The 22430-nt window shown below is 44.2% G+C and overlaps 1 protein-coding gene across 2 annotated transcripts in view; it reads right to left on the bottom strand.

The window, feature by feature from the left end:
* The window catches only part of PDZD2 (PDZ domain containing 2), a 138136-nt gene that overhangs the window by 13526 nt on the left and 102180 nt on the right, over positions 1–22430 (bottom strand). Inside the window, exons 9-19 of one of the 2 annotated variants that reach the window (XM_041419592.1) lie at positions 20852–20966; positions 18877–18950; positions 18507–18720; positions 17377–17494; positions 14760–14892; positions 11850–11931; positions 10788–10891; positions 9876–10044; positions 7303–8093; positions 5998–6142; positions 403–3991 (exon numbers count right to left, since the gene is read on the bottom strand). In XM_041419592.1, coding sequence (XP_041275526.1) covers positions 403–3991; positions 5998–6142; positions 7303–8093; positions 9876–10044; positions 10788–10891; positions 11850–11931; positions 14760–14892; positions 17377–17494; positions 18507–18720; positions 18877–18950; positions 20852–20966 — 5534 coding nt within the window. The remainder of the gene's footprint in view (positions 1–402; positions 3992–5997; positions 6143–7302; positions 8094–9875; positions 10045–10787; positions 10892–11849; positions 11932–14759; positions 14893–17376; positions 17495–18506; positions 18721–18876; positions 18951–20851; positions 20967–22430) is intronic. The other variant, XM_041419583.1, reaches the window with a different exon arrangement.

The following is a 22430-nucleotide window of genomic DNA, read 5'->3' as shown; positions in this document are numbered from 1 at the left end:
TTTTAGCAACAGACATTAACAGGAGACAGCTACATCTGAAGACTACTTCTGGCAGGACAACAAGCTCATTTGTCACCACAGGCTGTGCTGGCAGCCAGTGCTGTGCAGACTCCTCTCCACCACTACTGCTGTGCTGTAACATGGCCAAAAACTGACCAAAACCAGCTAGAGGGGCCACAGAAAAGGAGCCCCGCCATTCCAGGATAAAATGTTTAATTCTGTAGTGAAGCCAAGACACAGCAGCATAGCAGCTCTGAGGCATCAAGTCTTGAATGGCACACCCAGACTGAGGGGACAGCAGGCTGGGGCTGCAGCTGAAACGTGCTTTGGGGCAGACCTGCGGCACAGTGGAAGCTTTGCCTCGAGCAGGGATGAACCAGTAACAGCAAAGCTGACACCAACCTGATAGACCAGCTGTTTCCCCCATCCAGAGAGCTGCCATGGGGCACGTCATCATCAGAGGCAGAACCCGGCGTCCCTGAGCCGCTGTCCCGAGGGCTGCAGGCTCCCATTCCCATCCCACCCAGCTCCGCTGGGCTGCAGCGGGCTGGTGGAGCTGCCCCGCTCTGGGCAGGTGTGCCAAGGACTCTGCGGGGCGTGATTTCCAGCTCTGTCTTGAAGCAGGCGGGCTGCCGGGGCTCCGAGAAGCCCTCTCCACACAGCTTGTCCAGGTCGGGCATGCTGAGGGCTCTCAGCTCCCGCAGCCTGGAGCGGGACAGCAGCGGCCGCCCCAGGCCCCGGCTGCGGCGCGCCTGCGAGGCCGAGTTGGGGAAGGCAGCCATGTCTGCCCCAGTGCCATCCTCCTTGCTCCTCTGGGGCTTTCCATCCTCTTTGCCACCCTCAGTCACACACACGGGCTCTGTGCCAAGGGGAGACTTGGCCACGGTGTTGGCTGAGCTGGGACTGCCACCATAGGAGCTCAAGCTGCGCCGCAGTGCCCACGGTGCCTCAGCGGAGCTGGATGTGGTGGCCAACCCACCACATGACCTCCTGGCAAGGGGCAACCTTGCAGCCGAGCATATATCAATGGCCTTCACAACGGGCCGGTCAAAATTTGCCAGGTTTTCAAAGGATTTGATCCTCTGTTTGACAGAGAAGGATGAAATCGGCTCATGTGGCCAGTTCAGCTCATAGTAATAGTAATTCCGCCTGAAGCTTCTCAGTTTATCAGCAGTGGGGTAGCTAATGTCACTGGCTGAGGGAGATGTGTCATGGACCTTCTGGGCACTTTTGGAGGCATAAGTTTGCTCCTTTCCACTCTGGCTGTTAGGCAGATTCAGGTGCACCATCTTTAACATCCCCGTTGCTGCCTGTGGGTATTTCTCCTCTGCAGTTTGGCCCTGGGGACCTTGCACAGGGTGAACCTCTGCAACATGGCAGTCCTCCCTCAAGTGACCCGATAACTGGGATGGCATTGAGTAGGTCCTTGTCACAGGTTTTGACAAGCCACAGAGACGTCTGTCTCCAGCAGTATCTCCTCTTGAGAAATACGGCATGGTCCCCATCTCCTCAGTCAGCCGAGGCACTTCTGCATTCACCTCTTCTGTTTTCTCCAGCAATGGCAGCCGCAAAAACGATGCTGGTGAGGACGAGGCAGAAGAGGAGGAGGAAGGGGATGATGAGGAGGAAAGCTTCACCTCAATGAAAGTGCGTTGGATCTCCTGCCCTTCCAGCTGCTCCTGCTGAACTGAGGGGGACCCCAATGAAGAAGAGAAGGCTCCAGCAGCCGTTCCTACATTTTGCAGATCTAATTGCCTAAGGTCATCTGCACTATGGATGCTTTTGATTGTGTTCAGGTCTCCTCCAGGGTTATCAGTCCTCCCTTTTACATATTCAGCTTTTGGTATCCCCTGAGGAGGTGAAGTGACTATGGACTGATTGTCCCTGCCTCTGAAATCATCTACCTTAGCATCCTTACCCTGACACACCACAGCCAGCATGGAAACTTGCTTCTCTTTTGGCTTTCCCCATGATAGCTCCCCACAGCCACATTTCACTTCACCACTCGAGGTTGGACTGCTGCTGCCATTCAGGAGAGGCAGAAGTGAATCTTCAGAAATTACCAGAGAAGGTTTATTTTCTAGTTCTGATTTCAGAGTCTTTGAGGCTGCTGAAATGCTCTTTCCAGGATCTGAGTTTGTAGGTGAGTTACGGGACAATGGTGTTTTCTTTCCCAAGAGTTTGGGGGATACTTGTGGAGAAACAGAAGCCCTTTTCTGATCAGCCCCATTGACTTTGGTAGGAGTAATGCCAGAAGAATCTGAATTTGTCTTTGCTTTGCTTTTGATGGTGAACCCTTTTAGCTTTGGTCCTGCTTTAGATTTCTGATTATTTAAAAGGGTGTCCATTATACTTTTTTGTGCCATTGCCTTAGACTCCTGACAGGATTTTTTCTGTGAGGATGGGCTGTGCGGTACTGCAGCTCCTTTGCAGTGATTTGTGCCTGAGCTTTGGACTTTTCCATTTGAAGTCCTTCCTGAAGTCACAGAGTTAATTTTCTCACTTTTTCCTGGCAATTCATGAGTTGCATTAGCCTTTGGATCTTTAGATCTAGTGGGAAAGGGTGACCTGAGTGATATTCCTCTTGTTGACAATGCATTCACATGATTGCTGTCTGTTTTAGACAAAGTGGACAAACTGTTGGTTTCTTTCTTTACCAAGCAGTAATTAACAGTATGATTACAGTCATCAACTGCCATTTCACTTTCAGATTTGGATCTCTGCTCATCATGACATCCTTTTTTCTCAAACAAGCTGTTCTCTAAGACATTGACATTTCTAGCAGAGCAAAAGCTTGTCTTTTTGCAGTGCAGAGTTCCTTTCTCTTCAGTGGATTCACAGCATTTCTTATGTTCATTACTGGTCCCCAAATCCATCTGTTCTTCTGTACGTAAGGCACCATTGTTACAGAAAGAGTAAACTTCAGGGACAGTGACTGAATTCTTTAGGATGTCTTCTTCTGGCAGGAGAACTGAGGAAGAAGAACACAAGGACGCAGAGGACACATCTGGACACTGTGAAGGACATGGAGTGGGACCACCATGATCTTCCAAACCTAGTTTGTTGATGCTTGTCTCCAGTGACCCACACATTGCACAGCCCTCATTCTGCAAAACTTTTCCACTGTAAGGGTGCAGGGGGGACAGCGAGGATGAGCTTGTTCCAGAGGTGAGATGCTGCTCTTGTGCGGGCTTCTGCGGCTCGTCGTTCATGCAACAAATCTCAATTTGCTCCTCATCTGACTCTGTTACAACAGAGCCTGCAGGGGCATTAGCAGCAGCACATTGCCCAAGCAACCCCTCACCAGCACTGTCAAAGGCTTCTGTGACAGACTCTGCATCCGAGTGAGAATCCTCCGCAGCCCCATACATTGACTTTGGAAAAGGGTCACTCCTCTTACGTTCCAGAGAGTTTGCTGCAGGCAACTCATCCTCATTTAAACTGCTAAAATTCCTAGAATAGTTATTTAAAGAGTTTTTATTCACAGTAAAAAGTTTGCCTGTGTTGATGGAGTCCAACACAGACAGCCCCAAAACCCCTTGTGCATTGGCTCCACAATTCACAGTTTTCTCCAGCAGCTCCTCCTTGGGTGCTCGTGGCTCGGACCCGGGGCAGCCTTCGTCAGTGCCACAGCAGCACATCGTGGTGTACTCGTCTCGGAGGGGACTTTCTGCGCGCGACGGGGTGCGCGAGGCCCTGCCCTCGGGAGCGCCCATCTGGCTGAGCAGGTCATCGATGTCAGTGACGGGGATGGCCGCGCACTCCTCCTCACGGCTGGCCCTCGGGCCACCTCTGTGCATGTCCCTGCTGGTGGCATCAGGCGGCAGTGTTGCTCTCTCCGCCGCGCAGCCGCCGACAGCAGCCTGCAGACCTGCCCTTTCTCGCTTCCCAGAGCTCTGTTCTTCCTCCGCTGTGAGGATGCTGTTGACATTGGCCTGATTTTGAGTGTCTACCCCTGGAGACAGGATGAGGTTTGTAAATCTGCTGACAGCTGCATCACGATTTAAGAAAGAAAGAAAAAAGGCAAAAAATCCTGTCAAATATAAGTAGTGATACAGAAAACACCAGGTTTTATTACAAAAATAGACACCCACATAGACTACATGTTTTCATTTTGATCTGCACTCCTCTTCTGTAATGATGTTTACAACAACTCAAATTAATCATAACCATGTGTATTTGAGTAGTGCACAGAAGGGAGCAATCCACTTATCCAAGGTGAGTAGTCATGATCTGTTTAACTCTCATCTTTGAAATTGCAGCAGTCAAGCAGCCAGCTACCAAAGTGTCAGCATGCAGTAAGTCATGCTGAGCAGCACTGCTTCTCATCACTTGTTTCATCTCTGAAGTCTCCAGCAGAGACCCTGGGGAGCACAGAAAGCCCTGACATAGCAAAGGTGACCAGATAACACAGTGACTGCCTGTGCATAAATAACTTGGCTCTGACCCCTCAGCACTTTTGCAGGTGTTCAATGTGACATGCATGGGTGACGTTGTGCACACATTAAGCACATGGGCTTTACTGCATTTCTGGCACAGACCTCTCCTGGCTTCCAGTACATCTTTAACCCACTCCTGGGCAGCAGCTCCCTGTCACTGCTACACTCTGACACATTCCTGCTCACCCATTTCTCCACATCTTCAGCTTCCAGCACTTCACCCTATTTACCAGATTCCACCTCTCCACACTGCTCCTGAGACATGCATCCCCATTCAAGCTGCCTTCCAGAGGCCAGTTACTATGACATGGGGCCCAGAAAGTGTCTGGAGGAGAGGCTATTCATTGTCAGCACCCTTTCCTGCTCATTTAAAGGTGCTTGCGCATCTCTGTACCTCTCACACAAACCTGCAGGATTATCCACATCATTTAACTTAGGTATCCATGTTAAGAAGTGCTGATTCCTCCTGGAGTCAACAAGGGAAAACTACCTCCGGAAGGCTATGTCAAGCAGCCAGATTGGAATCTGAAGTACTCCCTGCTTCAGCATGGTGGATCACATGCTGATGAGACCACCTTTTTCTGACAGTGGGATAGGACAAGGGGAAGGGTGAAGTGCCTTACAAAGTACTGCCAATGTGTCCTTGCCCCAATGCTATTGGTTTGAAAAGCCACAGCAATCTAAGGAAACAAGAACAAGATCCTGCCAAGCCTGGAATTCCTTAAAGAACAACTGGAAGTCAAGCATCTGGAAGCAGTTTAGGTTCCCAGGTACACAAAGGTACACAAAGAAGATCATAAGCTAGAACAAATGAAAATATTATGTTCTTCCTGCATTTGAAAAGTATGCTTTTCTTTTTCAAACACTCATTTCCACACCACATAATTTGTCCAGTCTGTGGGGATTCATATATTGCTGTAGAAGCATAAATCAGCCCTGAGCAGAAAGCAAGAAGGTATCAAGTATTTCAGCTCACACTAGAAAACTTTCTGTAATGAAACATAAAAATAAACATTTTTGTAAGATTTTAGTTTTCTGTTTCATCTTCCTGCACTTTAGAGAATTCTGACATAACAAAAGGGAAGGAAAGAAAGAAGAAAGAAAATAGGTTTTTAGTGTCTTATTGTCCATTCATAAAAAACATTACTAGAACTTTAGATTTAAGAGAGACAGATTTGATTATAAGGGGCCTATATATTTAATGAACAGGTACAGCAATAAAATGAGTTGTCAGGACAAGATCACTGCTACTTTAGTTCCAGGATTGCATCAAATGACTCAGACCTCTGCAAACACTGGCAGGAGGGACCCACTTTGAATACTTCACACAGAAGTAAGTTTTCTCCCCTCATCATGGTGCCAGAGAGGACCCTGAAGCTTGACTTGGTGATAAAGTGCTTTGCTTGGCTCACCAATGCAGACACAATTGTCCCCCTGTCCTCTTCTCTGAATACATGTGGAAAGCCAGGACAGCAGAAGGTCAGGCCCAGCAGATTCAAGGACATTTTGTTCACTTGTACCCAGAAAAAATGGTACGAAAGCAAAACTGCTTTCTCACCTGACGCTGCCTTCTGGATCTCCAGGGTTACGGATGTGGGAAGACACTGCATAAGCAAACAGATTTCTTCGTACATCATCTTGCTGACGGGGATGCTGTTGATAGTGGTAATCTCATCTCCTACAGACATCTTGCCCATTGATCCCTGATGCAAAGAGAGATTCAAGGAAATTATAAATACACATCAGAAGCCCTGCAGAGATTGCAGGGAAGCAATTAATAGCTTATGAGCAACATCCTCAGTTTCACGTCACTGCAGAGCACAGGTACCACTGCTGTCAGTTTGCCAGCACATAAATAAAGAACAGACTGTGTTTCTGCCAGGAGGAGAATTAAAGATCAATCTAAAACAGGAAGGTCAAAAGATCTGCTGGTTTCTCTGGGAGATGAGTATCATGATGGAGGACACAGCTCTCTCAGTTAAATGAAATGGGATGGATCAGCCCTAGCTTCTTCAGGACTAGAACACTGTGTCGGTTTTTAATTCCATGCACGAACTACTTCTCAGGTGGAACTCTCCTAAACCAGTGCACAGACATAAACTGAGCTCTTAAGGTAAAGGTTTGTTTCTAAATACTGCTAAAGAAGTCTGAGAAAAAGGCAGGAACAAAACCCTAATTCCCAGATCTCACAGCCCTATTCAAACTGCTATGCCATATCCCCTCTTACTCTAGTGGCCACTAATGAGATTAAAAATGCTACAGCCAGGTTTGTACACCAGAGTAGTATTTTTCTTTTTCCACTTCTGCATCTAGCAATTCCACAGCCAGCGCGAAGCACGTATCCATAGTGGTATGTGCATGTATGAGATGCAGAAGAGCAATGTGTTACTGGTTCTACTGCAGCTCTTGGCAAACCTGGCCAGCACCTAGACTCTTGGTTCCAGATGCCTGTTAATACGAGGACATGCTAATATAAAATAGTAAAGCATAATATACATTTGTTACCACCATCCTCTGCCACCAGGATTTACTTATTTTCTCTTTGCTCATAGTTGGAACATGAATACAAAAATTTCATTCCCTCAAAATTGCAATTACAAGGGGGGATGAGACCTTCCCACTGGATCTGTGTGCTGCTTCTCTTAGTTTTGAATTCACCTGGGTGCACTTCTGAATCAGAAACATTTTATTTAGCAGCAGCTCCACAACAACATGGGGTGAGACATTTTGCCCGGCAAGGACAAACACCTCAGTTGTAGTTACTTTCAACAGACCACCTGCTTAATAATAACCATGAAAATAATAATAATCAGCCCCAAAATGGGAAGGCACATCACTATAAGGTACTCAAATTACAAATTACCATTTCTGCTGGTCCACCTGGCCGCATCCCTGTGACAACAACCTTTAAGGGCATGGCCTGGATTTCCAAATCCAGGCCGAATGACTCGTGCTCATTGCGAACCAGAGTGACGACTTCAACCTGGCCCTGCCCAACCACATCAGGTGCTTCACACTTCTTGCTGTGAGGGAGCATCCTGGCAACAGGCTTGTTGTAAGAGCCGTGTTCCTCCGTCCTGTGCCTCTGAAGGCTTCGGCACTCAGTGCTCATCATGCTTTTTACTCTGGTGACTGCTCTGTGCTCAAGTTTTGGTGATCTCTTGGATTCAAGCTGTGCTTCCCGGAGCTCTCTCAAACTCAAGCTGCCAAGACGAACTTCAGGCACACTTGAGTAATCAAATGCTATGATGGGGAAAAAAGGAGATTCAGCTTGCTCCAGCCTGCTGTCTGCAGACTCCACAGAGTTGCTGAAGACAGGGGAAGATGTCTCCATGCTGCTGTATCTGGATGACTCACTGTCCTGGCTCTCATCATCGATTTCTACAGACGAGGTTGTAATGACAATGCCAGCATCCTCCTGGCTCTTGGCCCTCTGGCTCCTGTGAAAGTGGGAACTTTCATCATCATCACTGGCGTCACCATCATAGAAAACAACCCGTCTCTGTCGGTGGAAGGGGCTGCGGGCAGATTTGGGGCTGTCGCTGAGGATGCCAGGTCGGACAGACTCCATGTGCTTGTTGTGATGGCCAGACGACCTCCCACTAGCTGGAGAAGCCAAACCATTTGCTTTTGTCACTCCTGCATCTCTAGCAGCTAGGGAAAAAAAAGTTATAGCTTAACTATACTTACAGATGATTTTTAACACCGCGCATCTCACTACAGCAGAATACATGTGGGTCTGTTTACAGAGGAAGCTTAACTCTTCTTCACAACGCAAAAAGCAGGCTTTTCATGTCCTCTCTAACTGCAGTAAACATCAAGAGGACTGCAGATAGCTACAATTTATGGGTAATTCCCCAAATCAGTTCATTAGCATGTCTAGTTCTATTTTCAGTTTATTTCTAAATTACGACTATGACTCAAAGAAGAAAGGAATGCAAATTCAAGTGTGTATTTTAGCTTAAACAACAGATTTTCTTTCACATTTTCTTTCAATCTAAGCTCAAGACTCCTGAATTAACTCACAGAGAGTAAAAATTGTTTTCTTGAACAAAGACTGAAGCACACAACAATCAATTTCAAATCATCAAGTAAGAAACCCAAGAACCCTTCCCACACTCTCCTTAGAAAGAACTGCATCTCACTTTGTGGGAAGTTATTTTGTTTTCCATTTTTCGGTGGCTAGTTAGAAATGTAAAAATGCTTTTAAACATCAAATAATTTCCACAGAAAATAAGATGTAGATAAAGAAAATATTTGAGAAAACAGGAAAGAGAGAACAAATACATCCTTTGAATTTGTGATCAGGTGCACATCATTAAGGACACACAAGGTTCTTTCAGTCAGTTATTATGGGGAGAAAGATACACATGAGAAATATCTGACGTAAAATTACACATTTGTTTGTTTTTATACATATATTGACCCTCTCAAAGGTTCTGAGATAGCTATGAACAGTCTCCATAAATGTAATAAATAAGATGATCAGTAATTTGAAAAAAACCCCAAACTCCACAGTGCTGTCAATCTAGTCTCATCCAAACCCATCAAAGTAATTTTCACTTTATCAGAACAGTGTTTTGAACAAAATATCATGGAAACAGGCATTTCTGTGGATTGTTGTAAATTCCTTCAATTTTCCAGAACTTCATGTGTCCTGGATTGTCAAGCAAATTGTATTCTATTTACCATCTATATGGCAGTTGTCTTCAGTGGGCAGTTTTCCTTATCTCTTCCACCACCAGGGAGACATCTGCTGATAACAGGCTACTGAATGTCACTGCATGGCTGATAAGAACTACAGCATCCCATTGTGAGATGCTCCGCCCAGAGGGGAGAGCCAAGCATTCCACCTGGATATAATGTTGAGTTTCTGGTACACCAGCATCTTGAGATTCTGGAACAACAGGGATTTCCCAGAGAAACACCTGCTCTCTTCCCCTGGATCTTCAGAGGAAGATTACACCTTTCTACAGGATCCCTGTTCCGACAGAATCACACCCAGGAAGACTGCAGCCACATTTCCAACTGGACTGCTACCAACACCCTGACCAAGAGGGTGTCAGGTTTTGTTCTGACTCTGTCAGCGTTCTTTAGTTTACTGCATTGTTTATTTTATCTTTTTTATTTTCTTCCCTCGTAAAGAACTGTTGTTTCCTGCTCCCATATTTTTTGCCTGAGAGCCCCTTAATTTAAAATTTATAGCAATTTGGAGGGAGGGGGTTTACATTTTCCATTTCAGGGGAGGCTCCTGCTTTCCTCAGCAGACACCTGTCTTTCCAAACCAAGACACCATGAGATCAGCAATGGCTTACAATACACTGCCTGGCATTTCTTACCAGCACAGGGACCACCACAGCTCTCCTGTGCAGGAACCCAGCACTCAGTCACTCTGCCCCTACTAGCCCAATGACCAGACACATTTGTATCACTCACTCAGGCTGCCAGGGAGAAGAGAGCCATCGTCCAGCCAGCTGTTCCTGTTCTTTTGACGGAGCTGCTCCTCATCACACGAGCCAGGGACAGCATCAGAGAAGGGGAGATGGCTCGAACCATCATGAGAGAAGTACTGGGAAAGCTCTGCCTCGGAGCTGACAGATCCCTGCTGAAGAGAAGTGACCCTGGTGACCAGCTGTCCTCGATGCATAAAGCCCCTGCCTGCATGTGAGCACCACACAGACCACTTGTATTGCTGTGTCAATGAAGTAGGTTTAAACCCTGTTTTTAAAATAGAGGACTTGTATATTGAGAGCCAAACTGTTGAAATTGGATGTCTGAAGCACTGCACATCAACACATTTTTTGTCAATACAATAAATAAAAAAGGATTCCAAATCCCACTGCTTTACAAGTGTGGATCAATGCAGAAAAAAAGGGATGGAACTGTTCACTTTTGCAGTTCTCTTTGTTCTACACTGAGAGAAAGGAAGGCTTTGTACCTCCAGACACTGTGTCTACATCTTCCTCGGCTTTACCAGGAAAAACAGATTTTTCCACTGCAATGGCTATACAGAGAGACTTAGTCTCAGCCTTCTGCCCACAGACTCAGGTCCTTCCTGCTAACTTTGAATGTGTCCCACAAAGCAGGGGTGCTTTGGAGGTGGCAGGAGGTGGGACCCCACATTCTTCTCTGCCATACTCTGCACATCACTCCCAAAGCCTACAGTCACACAGACAAAGAGAAGCTTGCTGCTGTCACAATTTAGATGTGTGACACAAGAAACAAACCCTTTTATGGAGCTCATGTGACAGGGAAGGAGCACGCAGGTTTTTGAACCCCATAACCAAGAGCTTCAGTAAAAGCTGAATTTGAAGCAGGCTCTATTTTTATTGCATCTAATCCTTTTACCCGGCTTGCTGGCTCCAAGAAGCGTTTCATTGTCCAGCTGAGGGGAGATGAGGTCTCTCCTTGTTTGGCCTTCACACTAGGAGATGGACTTTTTTGCACAGCTCCTGTTAAACACAGATTAGTTAGATGCCAAAAATTAAAGTTGCGCGCCATCTAATCAAACAGGCTTCTCATTCATCTTCTGAGCTGGTGGCCGTATTTAATTCCACTTATTTATTATCTCAATTGCTTTCCTAAAGTGAGATTTATTCAGCATTTCAGAAGTTCTCTCTCAGCTCAGATGGAATGTTACCACGGAGACATATTACACCAGCCAGGCCTAGGGCAGTGCTATGAACAAGAGAGGAGCAGAAGATGGTCTTCCCCATCTGTTGGAGCATGCTGCTGACTAGGGGCAACCTCAGAAGACAAATCAGCAGCCACTGACAAGGTCAACTTCAAAGCAGATCTTAGATGACACACATAAAAAGGGGATCATAACAAATCTAACATTTCTGTCTGAACATCACCTTACTGGTCACCCTGCCATTGCCAAAAGTTTGCTTTCATCTGCCAGACTTTGCGGAATGCCAGAGTTCAAACACATCACAGAGATGCCAGAGTACATATTTTGACATGACTTTAAAGATCAAAATGGTGTTAAAACATACAGTCCAGTATGCAACACCTGGACTTCTTCAAATGGTCACAATACTTTTTGGGAGTTTTTTGTCATTAAGGGCAAGCATACATAGATGGAGTAGACCCCTCCTGCTCTTTCCTACTGGAACATTGTGCTTCCCCTCATCTTGAAAAAAGTTCAGAACAACCACCTCTTGACAACCCTACTTTCAGGTCATGGCAGTCCAGCGAACAAAAGCAAGTTACATAAGCTGCAGATCCATCTGAACTGGATGTGATGCTTGTGCTAAAATTTCTGCAGTGGACAGAGTGATGATACTCCCTACGCTCTTCTACTGTCTTGAGGGCTCTCAAAGTATTGATGCTGGGGGACTTCAGAGCACGACCTTAAATGCTCCTGCATCTGTGAGAGAAGCACTAGAGAAGAGAACATGTTGCTACCTGTGACGTGAGAGGAGCTGGAGTCCTTGCTCTCTCGGTGGGTAGTACGTGCGATTGCTTCATCCATCTCCTGCTCTGAAACCTGAAGTGGGGTGGAAGACAAAGCTCAAACAGGGTACAAGAAATTACAAGAGTCTTACCACTTACCACAAGTACATCCATTTCATGTAAGCCACTATTTTTAAAGATGTAATAAAGAAGACCTAGTTGAGTGCTCCTAAGCCCTTGTCCCCTGACTCAGACTCTCTCGATGCCACTCTCCTGCAAAAACCAGGAAGCAGAAGCCTGCCAGCTGCAAGAAGACTGCATCCAAGTGACACACAATATAAACAAATAAAACAGTCCCAGACTTAAAGAAATCAAATGAAGCTATTACAGTCCAGTTTTAACTCAATTAAAAGCTGTGTATTGATTTGTTGAGAAAATATTACTTTAAAATAGACAAAGACTGCTTTGTGCAAGCATACATCAGAAACTTAAGCTATTCTACACTTAACCCACCGGAAGAATACCAGACTTCCCATAATATTAGCTGTCTTTTTAATTTTCTTTTATCCTTGCTTTTAAAAAGAAACCTAAATCAGTAATTGGAAATTAATGTTTCTCTGGTTTAAGAATAAATACCGGTTTACCATATTTGCTAATTTAGCCCACAATTACTGCCATACGTTTAATTCTTATTACTGGAAAACATATGATTTTATACAGGAACAACTGGTCTGCAGAAATATATATTTAAGAACAGAAAGCAAATTAATTCTGTCAAAAATACTTGCTACGCACATTGCTTTACATGAATTAAAATTCAGCATAAATAGAGACTACAAACTTGAGTCTTCCTGAACCATGAAGATTTGAGAGATTCTGAAGCAAACTCAGCAGTTTAAACACAGCATAAATGCCATATTCAGTCAGAATAACAAGCAGAAAGAAAATTTTGTGGTATTGTTTTTGGAAGTACATGAAAAGACCAAAGCAAACATACTCAGCAGCAAAATGTACTGTGGATGTTTTGTGTTATAAAATAAGAAATTAAGTATAAAAATGTTTGAAACAACATGAACCTTTGTAAAAACACATCTCTGTTTCCAGTCTGTGTCATGACCTTACAGCAAACCTAAAGTCCCTGAGCTCCTGGGGCACAGGGAATTCCTGTAGAACATGGACCAGATCCTTAGACTATGATCCATGGCCTTACACAAACCTTTAGGTAAAACATATCCCAAGAATTAAAACAGGTGCTAGGTACACTGCAGTACGTTTTTTAAGTTAACCGAAAATCCATGCTTCTGCAAACTCTGCCAGCTTTGATGTTTAGCATCCTTTATGGCTCAGGCAGTTAAAAATGGAAAGGGACAAGTTAATTCCTAACTCCAGCCTGCACGCTGGGTTATTATTATAAGTAAATGAAATAAAATGAAATACCAACACTTATTTATCAATCCCCCAGTGCTTTCAGAAAATGGGTGACAGTAACATAACAATAAATATGGGTACTTATACAGACACTCCTCCAGAGATCCAGCCATGAGAGATTATGGATTCAATACTGCCAGGATTATGGATTCAGTACTGGAAAAATACTTTAGGGTCTCTCCAGCTCAACTCTTAGCTTTTCATACATTTCTTGGCAAAGGATTTGTTATCATCTTAAATATCACTTATGGAAAACTGTAATAGGAGCCACTTAATAGTTTCCCTCTGTTACTGAGTAATACCAAGCAATTAGCTTAACTCAGTTCATCCTTTCAGCAGACACCAGGTTAGGTCACTCATCAGCTTTCAAGACTCCACCACAGCAAGAAGAGGGACACATGAGAAAGGGCAGGCTCTACAGCACGGCATTTTTATTCCATGCTTCTTACAGACAATCCAATAAGTCTGCAAGTCTTAATAATGCAATCACATTGACCATTGTTTTGGTTCAGCACAGCACAGAGACTCACCAGAAATAATGTTATCTTAGGCTATAAGCCCAACTCTTACCCTCACCGTGGTTACCTTTAAAAGAACCACAGCCTCTTTCTTTCTAGCAGCACAATGCCTTCCAACAAAGATAATAAACTCCGGCAAGTAGGCCACTGTTTGTTGACTGTATATTTGATTTAGCAGAAAATACACTATTAATTACAAAATCAGAAACCTGAGTTCTCCTAGATATGGCTTTATTAAGGCCATTTGTAGTTATGAGTTCAAAAGTCAGAGCTTTCTGGACCCACTAATGCAAATATTTTTACAGCTTCATTCCTGTTTAAACAGGAAGGTTTTGTACACTCATAAAATTCTTTGAAATACTGAAATAAAAGAAGCTGTTATTCCCTATAGCTTGGCTAATAGGCTTTCATCTTCTATCATCAATTTTTAAAAAATGCTTGAGACCACTTACTTTGTAAATACAGCCTTATTTCCAAACTGACCTTGCACAGATTCAGTAGCAATGCGCTCCTTATTCTCACGTTTTAATTCCTGAAGGAAAACTTTGATCTTTGGATAGATTTTTCTTTATTACAGTTGATCAATTCAAGCTGTTGATACATATATTCCTGGCCCTAAATTATATTCTACTCAAAGACAAAGTGACTGCAAAATAACTTTTAGGAGGAAGAGATCTTGTGCTGTATTTGCGTTGCTACTTCATGCAAGTACCAGGAAAGATGGGAACACTTCATTCAAGCAGTTCCAGGAAAATGCAATTGATCAGTGGGTGACTAAGTGAAAAGCACCAGGGACAGTCCAACATTGCTATGACTTACAAAACTGGGAAGCATCATTACAATCCTGACATCTTGCACCATACATGCCATAGCGAGAAAAAGCCACTTTCTTCATTTGCTGCTTTTCCAACAGCAAGACTCAAATTACCGTGCCAGATGAAAACAATCCAGATACACTCACTCATTTTCTCCTCACCTTTGGGTTAGGATGACGACTAATGATTAGGCTGACTGGGCCTGGTCCACACTCACTGAGGATTGCGTAGGCTTCGCTTAACGCTGCGTGACGCAGGCTCACAGAATCCGCCTCCAGAATCTGGTCACCCCGGCTGCACAGAGACACAGAGTCACCTAATCACAACCACTTTCCATGCAAAAAAAAATTGTGCTTTCAACTGATGGCCAAGATTTTTCAAAGACGTAAGTGTTCTGGAAAAGATGTGACTTTCAAAGAAGGTGCTGCTACTGGTGATGTGAATGGTTTAAGTCCTCTTGAGTTCACAAAGGAGGCTCAGAGACCCCTTCTGCACTTACTACCAGTGCAAAAAATCTCAACTGAATGAACCAAGAAAGCTGTCTGCATTTGGACCAGGGTGAAAGCAAGCTTCAGTTCCAGTTCTGCATTCAGATATTTATTGAGCACAGAAGAGGAAACGCAGGATTCAGATGGGCTGCTCCTTCACACCATACTGAATTACTTAGCAGAAACACTGATAAGAAATTCATTATTTAGATATGAGTTTATGAAATTACTCCAGGAAAAGACTGAGCCTGGTAAGCCTGTATTTGTTAAAAATTATCACAGAGAACACATTAAAAAGGAAAAAGAAAAAAACAAAGCAAAACTCTCCTGAAAGGAAAACACACTGTGTGATTTAAAAGGGCATGCAGTGATACGGCAAGGGAGTATGGCTTGAAACTGCAAGAGGGCAGGATCAGATCAGGTGCTAGGAAGAAATTCTTTACTGTCACGATGGTGAGGCACTGCAACAGGTTGCCCAGAGAAGCTCTGGATGTGTTTGAGACCAGGATGGATGGAGCTTTGAGTAACCTGACCTAGTGGAAGATTCCCTGCGCATGGCACGGGATTTGAAACAAGATGATCTTTAATGTCTCTTCCAACCCAAACCATTTCATTATTCTATGATTGTTTAGTTCTGTTTTCTCAGTTTTGTAATTCTTGCTTATGGTGCTCAGACATCTGGTACTATTCAAAAGAAAATATCATCAACTAGGGATATCATTAAGCATTCTCCATAATTCCTGAAACATTTGCTTTGAATAGACCCTCTCAATGAATCTACTACTGCTGGCTTGTGTTGGGCTACTTGCGACAATGACTCTGTGGTGTGTGACACTATGAGTACAGACACCAAAGGCAAAATAACAATTGCAATTCAGTAACCTGCACTTCTGGTACAGGCTCAGGAAAGTAAAGGGTGAATTATCAGTTGTGCAATCATCTCACTGCTCTGCCTATCCTTCAGACTTGTACAAATGCAGTCACTTACACAGCCACATGACTGAGAGAGGGAGTTCAGATACTGAAGAGCTGGATTCAAACCTCCCCTGGCATTGCAAAGCCAACATTTGATTAACAAAGTTTTCCAAAAATCAAAACCACCCTGTAAGTCTTGGCCTATGAAGCCATAAATCGCTGATGGGACAACAGAAGCAACGTCTCAAAGAAGCAAGCTAAAAATCTGGGAAGCGTGCCTGGATATAATCAATCACATAAACCTAATAAACAATGCAGCTGTTACATACAGACTTAACCAGCACTGCAATGTTTTCCAAAGGGGGCCTTCAAGAAAGAAAGTTACCATTAAATGCTGTCTCCTGTAGACATTTCTATATTATAGGAACTTTCAAGGGTTTTGGCAGCAATGCCACCATAAAATTATCTTCTTCCCTTATTCCAAGAAATCAAATTTCTATCGCAGTTTTCCTGGCGAGCCAGGAAACAGAAGGCACTTTCCAGCCATGTGATAGCAAGGCATTTGCTCAGCCTCTCTGCACCAGTGCTCACACCACACACCAGAAGAGGATCACACAGTCCCAGCACCTCTTCAGCACAGTCTCCCCTCTGGAGCCATGCTCCCAGCACCCACCAGCATTTATGGAGGAATGCAGGAAGTGGCAAGGTTTCCTCCATTGGTTTTCAAAAATGAAACCTCCACAAGAGGAAAAGCAAGCAAATTTCTGTCACTTAACCCAATGTAAGGCACAAGGGAACCCTGGAAATGACTGCTTCCAAAACACATCCCAGCTCCATGACAGTGCTGCTGGTCAGCCTGCAGCAATCCTACCAGACTGAGGGTAAGGGGAGAAAAACACTGCTGCAGCCACGGGCACAGGCAGCTGCAGGAACATTTATCCCAGCTCTTTTTAGGAGAGTTTCAGGTGACTGAGCTTTTAGCAGAGCTCTGAAAATTTCCTCCCAGTCTGGGGTCTCTGGCTGCAGCTCTCACAAAAAAGCATGAGGCTGCACTTCTTGCTGCTCCCCTTTTTCAAAGGGTGCTATTAGGTTCAGCTTTCTGTATAGAGAATTTAAAAAAAAAAGAAAAAAAACAAAAGAAAAAAAACAAACCAACCAAACAATCCAGACCTTAATGATCATGCTGTTTCCAGAACAAAGAATAATGTTTCCTGGGCATTTAATACTACTTTCGAATGTCTTAACTTAAATGTTTTCTTTTTGGTGAACTCTCAAGTATAAATTTTCTCCCTGCCACATCAACCAATTGGTGAAGACAAAATCTCAATCGATTTTATAGCAAAAATTACTCCAGCATGTTTCTGCTTTAACCAACCTTAATCTGCCATCCATTTTAGCCACTGATCCTGGGGCCAAGCTGTGAATGTATATCCCGGGTGAACTGTTTTCCAGCGTGAGACAACAGGCACCAATGCCGAGCCCGACCCCTGGCTCTGTGAAAAACAAGAAGTACAAAGAAACTGTAATCGCAAAGGACACTCAAGTGTTTGTGTTCCCACATCCCATCTGAGTTCAGGACTCATGTCATTGTTTCAGGGCTGGCCTTAGGTGCAGTCAGTCAGGAAGCTAAGACCAACAAGTGGAAATCAGGATTGAAAATAGCTGATCCTGACTGTTTTCTGAGATTGATGTATCTCAGAAAATACTCTGTGCACCGTGGGAACCTCCTGGAAATATCGCACAAGGGCTGATCTGGTCCATGGCACAAAGGAGGCAGCAATCCAATCAAGATGTCACTTAAAATTACTGCAGAAAACATGAGCACAGAAGATGCTGCCAATTGTATTGCCCTCTTTTGTTAAATATCTGTATGGCATTCCTCAGCAAATAAGCAAAAGGAAAGTAAGGCATTATCTCTGGTTCAATGGTCACCTCTGTCCACTTTCACCTCTGCTTTCCTTCAGGTAACAACACCCTTGTTGTAGGGGTCACTGGACACCTTACATTCTCTCTCAAAATTTTGAATCCAACCTTTAAAATCACTATATTATAAGTCTTAAAAATAGGCATATTTGTCTACCACATATAACATATGCTTTAAGTTTATAATGAGCAATTATTAGTAATGAGAGCAACCGTCATGGAGGAGTTCAGACAGGTTATCAGGAAACTTTTTAACACTGCAGTTTTGCCTTCCCAGGAGATGCCTTTTAAGGAAGGGTACAGCCTCCTGGGCTGCCACAAGGCTGATTTACATTTTGCCTGGTATCTCACAGCCTCCTTCTTTCAGCAGCATGGACACTGACTGCTAGCCATAAGAGCCATTCTGGAAAAGCAAAATGCAGAAAGGGGAACTCTTCAGAAGTTTTTGCATTAGAAGGTACTTTTCCCCCCTCATCCTCTGGTTCCATGTCAAATGGGTAGACTTGGATGAATCTCTTATTCCCAAAAACTCCCCTAAGAAGCAGAGATTTGTTCTCCCAGACCGTTTCGATGGACCCTCACCTTTATTGAGGGTCACATCCATGACGATCCTGTCCTTGGGGCCAGGTCCTTTGCGGCTGGAGGAGGAGCCCTCGGGCTCCTCGAGGCCGGGGACGGGCACGCTGGCGCTGGGGGAGCTGGAGCGGCTCAGCAGGGTGGGCGTCACGCAGGGCGTGAGGCTGGGGCTGCGCAGCCGCGTGCGCACCGTCAGCGTCACCACGCCCTTCTTGAGTTGCTGCAGGGACAGCACAGAACCACCGTGAGGGGACCAGCGTTTGCCACTAAACCTGCACACGGTAACTCGTGGCAGTGCAGGAGGATCAGGCTGAGGGTAGGAGATGGCAATGAGTGAAGAGGAGCGTGAATCTCTTCAGTGCTACATCCATGTTACCTTAAACCTCTGGATGGCCTCTTGATGGGTCAGTCCTTGCAGAGACTCTCCATTAACTTCCAGGATTTCGTCCCCTGGTAAACAGATACAGAAAATGAGGTCAGCAATATAAAGACTATGAAGATTTAAAACATCCTTCCTGAACATGAGGTGATCCACTACTATAAGGATTTCAGTTAACTATCCAATAAAAAGCCTTTTATTGTCCTCACTTGTACTAATGTCTCTACAAGTTATTAGTGATGGATTACCAAAGTAAAAACTGTTCTTCAGCAGAGATTCTGAACTTGGCATTCCCATTCCCACAAACAAGCTGAAAATGCTGTGGATTTTAACTGAAGTCTGAAAATTATTGTGGCATTAGGTATAGACCAAACGTACTATAAAACTGCCTTTCTTTTGTAAGCATTAACAGGAGAAATGAGGAACTAAGTGAAACACTACAGCACAGCACTTCAAAGCCTGTTTGAGAAAACTAACCTTGCATCCACGTGCAGAAAGCAAATGTGTTCCTTTACTAAATGCCTGTGGACAGAGAAGCATGTAGTAACCCACACGCTGTGACAACAAATGTCTTTTTCACCTCAAGGAACACATCCTGTCAGATTTCTACCAGCTTCCAGGCTCTGGGTCTTACTACTTACACCCAGCTGAGCTATCTACCTTTATTTTACAAAACAGAGGGTCAGCATGATCCAGATCCACTTCCTGCAATTTTACTTGAGTCTGTGCAAAATTACATAGGGCAATATAGTCAGCTAAGTCTACCCCTCCTCTCCTTTCCTAGCTTCAGAAAAGGAAAAAAAAAAAAGAATTTTCAAGCTATGAATAGCCTGCAAATGACTGCTGGGTTTATAGGACAGCTGCTACTTATTGGCTTCCCACAGCAAGTGCACAACCTATGATGCAGGGATGCGAGCTTCCCTCTGGCAGCAAGTGTGAGAGTTGGCACCAAAAGCAGCCTCAAATACAACAAGTGTGATAAGACAGAAAGAGAGGAACAAGGATATGAGGAGAGAAGTAACACAGGAGCAGCTTGAGAGAAGCAACACAGAAGCAGCTTTCCATGGAAGCAAAGTAACACAACCCCTGTAGAAGGGTTATAAACCACCACCATAAACTCATGGTCACTTTGTATTTTCAACACTAAAGAGTCTGTCTGTCTGTCAGAATGCTGTGTCACAGCACTCAAAACACAGCACAGCACACACAGAGCAGGCTATGCATTCAGCTCAGACACCAGGACTGGAAAAGTAGTAATAAGATCTGGCTATATCTTCTTCTCTAACCACAGTGATCTACTGCCAATCCCATCCTTCTTTTTAATTTTTTTGGGTTGTTGGGTGTTTTTTTTTTTTTGTTTTTGTTTTTTTTTTTTTTTGTTTTTTGGGTTTTGTTGTTGTTGTTTTGGTTTTTGTTGTTGTTTGTTTGTTTTGGGGGGGTTGGGTTTTTTTTGTTTTGGGGGTTTTTTTTGTTTGGGATTTTTTTGTTTGTTTGTTTTTTGGGGTTTTTTTGGTGGTTATGATTCTTGTCCAGTCAAAATCATAGCAGGAGGCTTACAGAGTACGAGGGCTCAAAAGAGCCTCTCCCAGACACATCCTTATATATAATGCCTTCTCAGTCCAGCATCTTTAAGCCAGACGTTGTTGGCTATCTATATTTTCCTGCTGTCACTGACCCTCTCCAACTGGAGAATTGCAGCTTGCTCTTTGGGCAAATAAAGTTCATGAAAGAGAAAGAGGAAAACAAAGCAGCCACCACTATTCTGTAGTTCTCCCCTCTCAATATGAAATACAGTCATATTAATTGCCATGAATGATCTTCCACAGGATGAACAAACAGGGCATTTTACATTTTCCATAGCCTCTTGCTCCTGGCCAGGTGCCTAAACATAGCTGTACTTGAATTTTTCTCCTGGACTGAAATAATATCCCACTGTGGTCGTTTATGTGAAGTTGGATTCTCTCTACCATACCTTCTTTAAGCCTTCCATCAGCAGCCGCTGCTCCATTTGGGAATATAGTCTTCACAAAAATCCCCATTCGTCCACGAGCAGAATCCTGACCTCCCACAATGCTGAATCCAAGACCCTACAGAAAGAAGAGATTTGAAGAGATTTTCTCTTTTCCTACAGAAAAGAGAGGAGAAGACACACAGCTGGCACCTTACTCTGTTATCATCTGTGTGAGAAAGACTGCCAGTAATGTACAAGACAAGGGAAAGATGAAAATCTAAAATCTTATGATGAATTGTTTGGCCAACTTACTCTCTCATTCCATTTCCTCATTTACTTTCACTCCATTACCAACACACTCATCAGCCCAAAATACAGCAGCAGGCACCCTAAGCTAATATAGCAAAAACTCTGAGAATATTTTGTGTTTTTTCAAAACATGGGGTCAATAGATTTCCCACTTTAAAAACAGTAACACATTCATTTTGAATTAACAGACAGTCAGTTCCTACCCCTGAGATCCATATCCAGGATTAACTATAGGTTTCTCTTCTGTCACAGATCCTACATTTCCTCAGGAAGAAGAAAAGCTTCAGAACATGACATAAGGTCAGTGCTGCAATGTCAGGAATGTAGCTGAAAGGAGAATGGCATGTGGGGGCTACCACTCACATGTACATTTTTAATTATTCTGGAGACATATATCACGTTGTATTTCAATAAATCTAGATCAATAGATTCCCCAGGGCTCCATCCATTAGCTGTTACCCCTGCACTACCCCAGCAGGCTGTGGGACCATCTCGCAAAGCTGACCTGAGAACTGATGAACACAGCAGAATGAACCTCTCCCCCTTCTGCTGAGTTATTTCCCAGACAAATCACTTCCTTGGTCCACAACCCTTTCCTATATTTCCCCTCTTATCACTGCTGTTCATGCATTTTACAGAATAAAGGGAAAAGTCACGGACCAGGTGGACAAAGGATGTGGAGAACTGCTATGCTTTAGTGATCTGAAGCCATGGACACTATTATTGCCTTGGGCAGCTGAGGGATGCTGCCAGGGCAAGCACTGAGTTTACAATCCAGCACAACAATCAGATCTTTTATTTCACTATATGAACACAGAGCAAGGCACCACAAGTCTAGTAACTTACCAAGTCCAGTAACTTGGTAAGACATTACTGATTTCTGGACAGGAAGCAACTTAGCTCCCTCGTGCAGAACAAAATAACTCCAGTAACTGTTCAGCCCTGTGCAATTACCTACTGCAAATCAACCGACAGAAGGCAGGAGGCTCCTGACACTCCTGTGCCTGGATACAGGAGGTCTCCCCATGGCCCATGGGAGGTTGGGAGAAATATGTTTGCAAAGTACAGCAGTTCCTACACTAGCTCACCTTCCCAGACAATGCTGCCACTGCACAGCAGGAGACCACCCCTTGCACATCTGGATGCAAACCTAAAGGCAAACCCTGGGCTCCCTGCCACCAACACCGCAACTCTGTGGAGAAATATTTCAAGTCCCAGGTCCGCACTGGGATAATAAACCGAGCACTACTGCACAGACTGTACAAGGAGCAATCCCTAACAGAGGAGATCG

Source organism: Onychostruthus taczanowskii, unplaced genomic scaffold, assembly GCF_017590055.1.
Source record: "Onychostruthus taczanowskii isolate IOZ18803 unplaced genomic scaffold, ASM1759005v1 scaffold108, whole genome shotgun sequence".
Taxonomy (NCBI): Eukaryota; Metazoa; Chordata; class Aves; order Passeriformes; family Passeridae; genus Onychostruthus; species Onychostruthus taczanowskii.
The sequence above is the reverse complement of the archived record's forward strand: the minus strand, read 5'-3'. Positions and strand labels throughout refer to the sequence as shown.